We start from the raw sequence: 8,671 nt of genomic DNA, 5'->3' as shown, positions 1-8,671 counted from the left end.
AGGCTCAGGGGTGATCTGATGGCCACCTATAAGTTGGCCATCAGGGGTGACCACCAGGATCTGGGGGAACATTTGTTCACCAGAGCGCCCCACCAAGGGATGACGAGGTCGAATGGTCATAAACTACTGCGAGACTGTTTCAGGCTGGACATAAGGAAAAATTTCTTTACTGTCCAAGGCCCCAAGGTCTGGAACAGTCTGCCATCAGAGGTGGTTCAAGCACCTACTCTGAACACCTTCAAAAGCAAATTGGATGCTTATCTTGCTGGGATCCTATGACCAAAGCTGACTTCCTGCCCTTTGGGCGGGGGGCTGGACTCAATCTTCCGAGGTCCCTTCCAGCCCTGATGTCTATGAAATCTATGTTGCCCACAACTCACATGTGCACTGCATTAATTTCTGGAAGGTGCTTTCAAAAACAGGGAAGGACAGAGAGGACCTGCTGCCTTCCGTTATCACAAGCACATTCAGATCAGTAGAGCTAGCCATACTAAGCAATGTTTAGAGAAGAGGCTGGGGGCTTCTTTTACAATGAGGGGTTTGTTTCCTCCACGGCTAAAGACTACATGGTGGCATGGGAGAGAGTTCTGAAGGGGGAGAGAGTTCTGAAGGAGGCAACTGAGAAGAAGAGGACAGAATTCAGCCTGTTGATCTCTTCATCCAGGTCCACATAATGAGCCAGGATGTTGTTTCTTGAGAACTAGGCATTTATACTTATTTGTATCCCAGCTCATATCCAGGGCTACATACTCTGGGCTTTGTTTCTGCAGCAAACCAGATTTTTTGCATTAACTGTACAAGCAGTAAAATACTGGCTTTGTTATTTATTTTGACAATCCCATTTTACTCTGTCCCCACACTCTTAGGCTCCAATGTACCTTTTTCTATAGATATGGCTACCCAGGTCAGGTCAGATCAGTCCTAAGGCTGCTGAACTGTTGGGGCACCTTAGATGCTGTAACAACCCCCTCTGATGATGTTAGTTGAGTTGTTTTGCATCACTGGTGATTCTTCGGGCAGAGTAACCTGGTGGCACCCATGTCCTCTTCAGGTATGGATGACCATGGGCTTGCAGGGAGCTCACCGGTCTTGTTTTTTTTAGTCCTGCTGGGTGTCCACATGCTCTCCTCACCCAGGCAAGCCCAAATTGGGGTGCTGGTGTCCTTGGTGACAACCCAACCATGGAACAAGCGGTACTGTTTTACATGGTACCAGATAGCAGACCAAGAGAGGCCTGGCCTGACAGGGACATGGCTACTTACCTCATTAAATTCTCTAGAAGGAAAACTGGGAGATTTGGCAGATGGTAAAGCACAGGAGGCAGTTTGGAATTGTACAATAAGTACATTAGCTGGATGTTTGGGCTACAGGATCACCAGTGAAACTGGTGACATTAATATGGGAAATATTATTTCTAAGTTACAAAGCAAACTACCTAAACAAGACAAATGGGGAAGTTTGCTCCTCTCAGCTTTTATTTCAGGCAGAAATCACTGTATCAGTGACACTTGGGTCACATTTTCAAGGTTCTCTCAACAACCATAAAAGCCAGAAACATAATTCTTTTAAAATGAAAGCTCAGCTGTTGGAGTGCAATTCAGCTGCAAATTTCTTATCTGCAGCATCATGGAATAGAGTGCCATAGCAATGGCACTAGCTCATCTAAACTAGTAATGTATGTGCTCTGCAAAGACTTCTGAACCGCAGGAAAAAGAATTGGGTTATTCCCTGAGATTGCTTAATCCAAAAGGGTTTCTCAAGGGGCTATCACTGACTGGGGAAGTAAGATTTGAGAAGCCAAGTCCATAGGACTTTATTAGAAGTCTCCCCTCTGAGACATTCTACATCAGTTGATGGAGTTTACTGATCAGCTAATTCTGAGACCTCAATTTACCTTCTCTGAACAAAGGGTATTTTGTGCAAGACAGAAAAATAAATTAAAAGACTGTTCCAACCCCTCAAAGGCCAAACTCAAAATAGTAGCGCTCCCTTGAGTTAAAGCAATGGGGCTCTGAAGTCTTCTCTCAACCCAGTTTCTAGGTAACCTCCATTTTCAACTCAGCTCCATTCAGCATAGCCTTTTATTAGGAACTTGGGAGAAATTCATTCCCTTTCTAGCTGACCCCAGGCTGCAGCTATGCTCTTTCTTGCTGGATGGATAGCCTCTTCCCTGACAACTCTTAGAGAAGGTTCATGTAGTACATTACCTCTCCACTCAGCTCTTGTGGTCTTTGGGACTGGCACTCACCTGTGGGGTTTGTGCTGGGCTCACAGGATGCAGCACTGTTAAGGCTGTTCTGGAATCCATTCAGATGCCCTTCTGTAGAGGTCACCCTAACAAGCAAAAACAATTGATTAGACCGTGCGAAGCGTGGAAGTTACCAGGCCAGAGCAAAGCTGCCTGGAGGGTTACTAGGTTGTACAGCCTATTGGTGCTTGGGAATGGTAGCCAAGAAACCATGCTCAAATGTGGCAAGAACTGAGCAATGGTAGCACACAGCTCCAAGAAGGCAGAGAGACCAGAGCCTACTAGCACCTGCAAGAGCTTACTATGAGTGACATGCAGCTGTTCATCCTGGGTGCCCCTAAGGCTGACTGATGGAAGAAAGAGTTGAGAGGTTAAAAAAGCAACATGTGGTTCTAAGCTGTCAAGCTGCTTTAAAGAACACACAGTAGTTCTGTGGGTTTCCTAATATTCGGTGACCAGAAGCAAAAGGGAACATCTCTGGAAGGGCAGGTAAGGGACCGACAGTGAACATTACATTCAGAGCTAAGCTCAGGATCTTACATCCTAAACCCAATAGAAGCAGCTCACAAGTGCAATGAGCTGCTAGTCCTCTTCAGCCTTGGAATCCAAGATCTAGCAAAAGCATCCAATCCCTACTAGCCCAGTAAAAGGCATAAGGTAAATTTCTCTGCAGGCCCTGCTGCAAAGGATTTGGGAAACAAAGTGTCAGATCCAGATTGCTTCAGTAGGAACCTAAATGGGCCTTAAACAGAACATAGCTGCCCAAGTAAAAAAAATCTCCATATGTTCTAAAGTGAGCTAGTCTGAACACCCAGAGAGAAACTAGCTGTCTCTCTCTCTCATGAAAATAGATTAACTTAACTAACTCACTTTGAGGAGTCAAATCAGATGATCATAACAATCCATTTTGGCCTTGAGATATATTAATTTATTCTCTGCTCACTCTCAAGCTTTCTGTCTCTCGATTCAACATCTGGTCCTTCCTGCCTCTGTTTCTGATTGCTCCAGAATTCCCCATTCACACTCTCTCGGCTGCAATCCTGTCTCTCCCTCCACCTACCCTGCTCCATTGCATTGGTTGAGAGTTACTCCCAGCTCTGCCCAATGAAAGCGCTGTAGTCTCCAATCCCCATACAATGCCCTGATGGCTAACAGATGCAGGCACACGTGCAGTTTCTGAAGTGTTGACTGAAACCCTTTTGCCTTTAAATTTCAAAGTCAGCAAGTTCCCAGTAATCCAGGTGCTCTTGGCAGCTGCATGGCCAGTGACGAGAACTTGGATTTTATTTTGGTTGGGTATGTATGAAATTGAAGTTTGGAAGAAGAGGTAGTCTGATATTATATTTGCACGGCAGAACCATCTCAGAGCAGTCACAATTTTAAATGCTACCATCAGATAAATGCTGATACCCATGGATATTTTCTCTTAGGGACAGCTTTGGACCTCATATGCACATAGTTTCTCTTACTGCTTATGCTGCATAGTCCAGTCAAAAGCAGAGAATCCAGACGAGCTCTTTCTGTCTGTTATTTTATAGGTGACAATGCACTCCTTTCCCTGGTTAACCTTTGAGCCTCTTTGGTGTAATTTATTTCCAGAAATGCTATAAATGGAAACTAATGGGTCAGGAAGGATAGGACTGACACCAGCAAACTCGCATCATACACAAGCTGAGGTTTGACAAAAGGACAGTACCAGATGTGAAAAGCCAGTGCCAGACAGGCTTGTTCCTCTTTGTTGCTCTTGGACAGAGTGTCTCTGTATATGCATCCGTGTGTATGATCTAAGGCTGGCCAGGGGCTAAGAGATGCAAGCCCAGTGAGCCCAGCTGTGTCAGGGTGTTAAATCAAGACACTTCTCTCAGATGCACTGCTATAGCTGCCAAAATATGTCTAAGGGTCAGGCAGCCTGTTTAACCCAGATGCTCAAGAGCTAAAACAACATGTGTGCCTCAGTAGCAAAAAGTGAAAGGGGTCCTAATAACAGTCACACGCTTACTCTGCTGCTGTCTTCTCCACAGTGGGCATTCTGCTTGGGAGAGAGAGACGCCCAGCACACTTGAGACATTTTACATGTGCCGGTGAATAAATAAACACTAGAAGGATAGGATTCAAAACAGAACCACAGCCATTTGCAGAACTCTCCCTGTGGTCGCTTCCTCTGCTTTTTGCACATCTGCCAGGATTGGCCCAGCCCACTCTAAAACATCTGGCTCCTGCCATATCAGATTGCAGTTAGGACTCCACCAAGCTCTGGGATAGATTGCTGAGGCCTGACAAAAGGCATCATCTCTTCCTTGTTTTTGTGTTAATTATGATATTACAGAACTTTTGGACCGTCTGCAGATATTGCTGGTCCCATAAAAAATGAATTCAGAAAAGTATAAGTAATGCAGGAGGATTCCATTATTTTATCCTATGTCTATATATCTTCTTTCTTCTGGCCCACACCACTATTAGCTACAGGGAAACATTCACTTACAGCAGGTGCCCAAGTGAGAGTGCTGGGAAAATACATTAACACAGAAGGTCTATGTATGCCATGATGGTTAACATTATCAACTGCTGCAGATCTACAGCTAGCAAAAAACTTGTTCCACCCTCTACCCAGGTTCTTTCTCCATTGGCACCACAAATCATCTTCTACTTGGCTATTTTTCAACCTTAACTGCCAGAGTCAAGTTTGGAGTCCTAGAGACCAGTATGAATTTGTAGTGTTAGCAAGAAGGAGAATTATCTTTCTCTTTGTGGTTGAAGCGCTTCATCTAGGAATTACTGAGACAAAAAAATATGGAGCTACATGAGACCCTTGCATGGAGTCATATTTCCAAGTAGTTAAAACGTAAACAGTTCCTTTCAATACCCATATCTTTTTCCACAGCTTAATGTGGTCACCACTTATCCACTTTGTTAGTTTAATAAGAAGTCTGCTTTGGACACAGTCCACAACAAAGATAACCTCCTCCTTTTACAAGTTGGGAGACTGAGTAAATAAAAAAAAGAACATATTCATCCTCCAAGCTGATGGTCTTTCTCCCTGATCCCTTACTTATCTGGTTGTTCCATTACTTTTTGCTTTCATGTGCTAAGCAGGGCAGCTTCCCAATTTAGATACTTTTTGTATTAGTCAGTAATGTTCATCTTCAGAATTTCAATCTTTTTTTTTTTTGCAGAAGTTTCTAACTATTCTCCTTCCCCTCATTTTCTGTGTACCATGTGTACTGGCTAAAAGTGAGATGATAGTGCTTGCAAGGAAGAGGTGGTTCACAGACAAAATTGATCCCAGTCTGTCTTTGCAGTCTTGTCTCTGGAGGAAGTGCTGCAAACAACTTTGAGAAGATCCTATTAAGATACTAAACAAAGTTCCAAGGTGTAAAAAAGCAGAGAGAGAGAGAGAGAGAGAGAGAGAGAGAGAGAAAGAAAGAAAGAAAGAAAGAAAGAAGACTTAGAAAAATTAGAAAGAAAAGTCACAGAACCATTAATATTGGAATGGAGAAAACAAAGCACAGCTTCAGTGAATGCTAGTCAGTTTATTCCAGGAAAATGAGATCTCCTGGGAGGAAGGAGGCCTGGAAAGCACTCAAGTCAGAGTTAGGGATGATAGTGAATAGCAAATTAAGGTAAACTGGAAAAGTAATGTGCCAGCCAAAAAGCCAGAGCTACAATGTGTTTTTTTACAGAGAAGTAAAGTATCATGCTTTCATCATTATATTTTGCATCATACTTTCTGATGTAACCAATTTGGGAGCCTCAATATAAACAAAACAATAACCAACTGAAGAAGGTCCAATAAGGGAAAAGGGAGAGAGAAATAATTAAGAACCTGGTAAGTGAAACTACTAATTAAATTTACCTATAGGATAATTTGAAACTGTTCCAGTTCCCCACCAGCATTTTCCCTTTAGTGATTACATCCTGATCTTGGGTCACTACTGTATAATTTGCTATTATACGCAGTCCCTTTGAAGTGGCAAATTAACCAGAGTGTACTGTATATGAGGAAAAGAGAGGTTAACAAAATCTCAGTAACTATGAGAGGTACAAGGAGAATATTCAAAAGCTATCAATAATTTAGAAAGGCAAGTGTTCTGGATGTTTCAGGAAGAGGGAGTAATAGGATGAAACAAAGCAAAAGTGGAGTTCAGGCTATACAGGAGAAATATGTCTTAGTAATAAGGTAATTTAAACCCTTAAATTATCTTACATGGGAAGTGGCAAAATTCTGCCACTGGAGTTATTTAAAAGCAGGCTGTACATAGCATCAGAAAATGCTCTGTATAGAATGGCTGGAGAATGGAAAGAATGGGCTGGAACATGAAAGACATCTTTTTCATCTCTAATCTCTATGTTTCTTTGCAGCAGACCTTTTCCCCCATCCACTCTTCCCTGTGCACAGCATTCTGGTCATTTTCCTGACAAGGATACTTTGATTTGATTAGGCAGCTAGAAAGACAGTGGTTTGAAAATAGTCAGCTCCCAGTGTGCTGGAAGAATAGCTGGGCACTGGTGCTTTCCATGTAAGTGAAAAAATGTTACTGTAGGATCCCATGAATGGTAAGAATGGTTTCAGAGCCTTGTGCTGGAGTCTGAAAGGCAACTTGGAAAATATTTCCGGAGCGGCTCCTTGCAGCCTTCGATACTTGGATTAGGTTTCTGAAATTCTGAAGGAATCTTTTGCTTTTTTTCCCCCTTCTGTGCATTTTTGGTGCTGAGCTTTTTCCGGTTTTCCCACACTCCTGCCTGTCACAGAGCAGAAACCACAAAAATGCAGCAAAGTAAAGTCTGTCCAAGGATAAACATTTCCCCTGCCAACAAGTGAGCACAGCATACCGGCATCTTCAAATACACATCCTTGCTGCCCAGCAAAGGAACCCACTGATACCGCCTGTCACCTGTACTAACATGAGCCACCCCAGAACGGAATCAAATGGCAAAATCCCCTGCACAAACCTGGCAGTCTTGATACTAAACATCTGCACTTGCTGAGTTGACTAACCCTGCTCACGTCTTGTTTTCTTTTGAGTGGTTTTCAAAAATGCATTTAGGACACGATTTACAAAGACAGGCACAGTGCATACAGGATATGTACAGCTTCTCCAATACAGTGTAGTCAACACACCTCAAACATACTTTGCTGTCCTAGTCTTGCTCCTTGCAACATCAGTGCACTTCAAGCACTTGCTCTCTGCATCATCAGTACTCCTAAGCACTTCAGTAGAATGTAAATTGGTTATTTTTTATTAAAGCCCTGTTATTAAATGAGGAAGGGGATGTGAAGGGTCTGCAAACCTGGCAGGAATCAGATCTAAGAGACCTCCAGGACTCTGCAGAACTCATGGAGGCAATATGAATGTGGCTTCCTCCCACCAACATTCAGAGCATAAGCATGACCAAAGGTGGCTAAGCGAAAGATGAGGGGAGATTTAAAAGATGACACTTTCTAATGTTCAGGAGACAAATAAAAGAGGACATGACAGAGAAATCTAATAGCAACTGACAATAAAATAAATTCAGCCTGAAGTAAATCCAGCCCTCCTGTTTATTCTCTCACAACACATTAATAAGGGGCTATTCCAATGAAAAAGAAAGAAAACCCATTTAAAACTAATTAAAAGGATTTTTTATTTTATTTTATTTTTTACACACCACATACTTAACCTGTAGAACTCTCTCCCACAACATAGCAATAAAGCCAAAAAAGGTTAAAAGGTTCAGAACATAAAGAAAGCAAGTGGCTAAAAAGACCTACAGAGGACGGAGGAGGGGATCCATCTCCAAGGAGGAATATTACACACTTTTTACCTCAGTGGCGGAGGTAGCAGCAGCAGCAGCAGCAGCAGAGGAGACAGTGGTGGGTGCAGCAACAGCTGATTCCCCCTAAGGTAAGTGGAGCAGAGGGCACGGCACAGCCGAGGCGGATCCGGAGGGGAAGCCCTTCAGTGCCGCCTTAGCTTGCCAGACAGGGAGCTGCACGCAAAGAGGCGCGCTCTGTAAGGGCGCACCGGCATTTGCGCCGGCGTTCATGTAAGGCAGGCACGAGGTAGCTGCACAGAGCGGCACCTCCAGGGAGCAAAGCAGCGGACGCACCTCTGCAAGTATGGTGATGCAGACGTGGAGCGCAGCTGCCAGGGGCCCCGCCCTGGTGTTGCCGCCTATCGTGGGCTCTTCTGAGGCCTCCACCCAGACGGAGCTCATGGTGGGGTCGGTGACCCCTTGTCCCCCTGTCTGTGGACGAGGCTTGGTGGGGTCCTGAGGGGGTGGGGGGCCTGGAGGTCTCCTTGCTTGTCCCTCCTGGGCACGACTTAGGGTCCTGGAGGAGCAGGTAAGTGAGCTCCAGGTTGCGGTGAGCAGGCTGAGGGGGATCAGGGATGCAGAGGATGAAACTGATGCCTATTTCTATTCTCTGCAGACCCAGTCACCCAC

General features: G+C 44.2%; 1 protein-coding gene across 6 annotated transcripts in view; it reads right to left on the bottom strand.

Annotated features, from left to right (window-relative positions):
• Positions 1-8,671, bottom strand: part of TTLL5 (tubulin tyrosine ligase like 5) — a 170,208-nt gene that overhangs the window by 13,842 nt on the left and 147,695 nt on the right. For 4 of the 6 annotated variants that reach the window (XM_019551869.1, XM_019551870.1, XM_019551873.1 and 1 more), the window contains one exon: positions 2,249-2,334. The exons of the other annotated variants lie outside the window; for them this stretch is intronic. In XM_019551869.1, the coding sequence (XP_019407414.1) occupies positions 2,249-2,334 (86 nt within the window). Of the gene's footprint in view, positions 1-2,248; positions 2,335-8,671 lie in introns of those variants that run through there. 6 annotated transcript variants of the gene reach the window in all.

This window comes from Crocodylus porosus, unplaced genomic scaffold (genome assembly GCF_001723895.1).
Source record: "Crocodylus porosus isolate Cpor-Errol unplaced genomic scaffold, CroPor_comp1, whole genome shotgun sequence".
In the NCBI taxonomy this organism is placed as follows: Eukaryota; Metazoa; Chordata; order Crocodylia; family Crocodylidae; genus Crocodylus; species Crocodylus porosus.
Note: the sequence above shows the minus strand (reverse complement) of the source record. Positions and strands in the feature narration are given on the sequence as shown.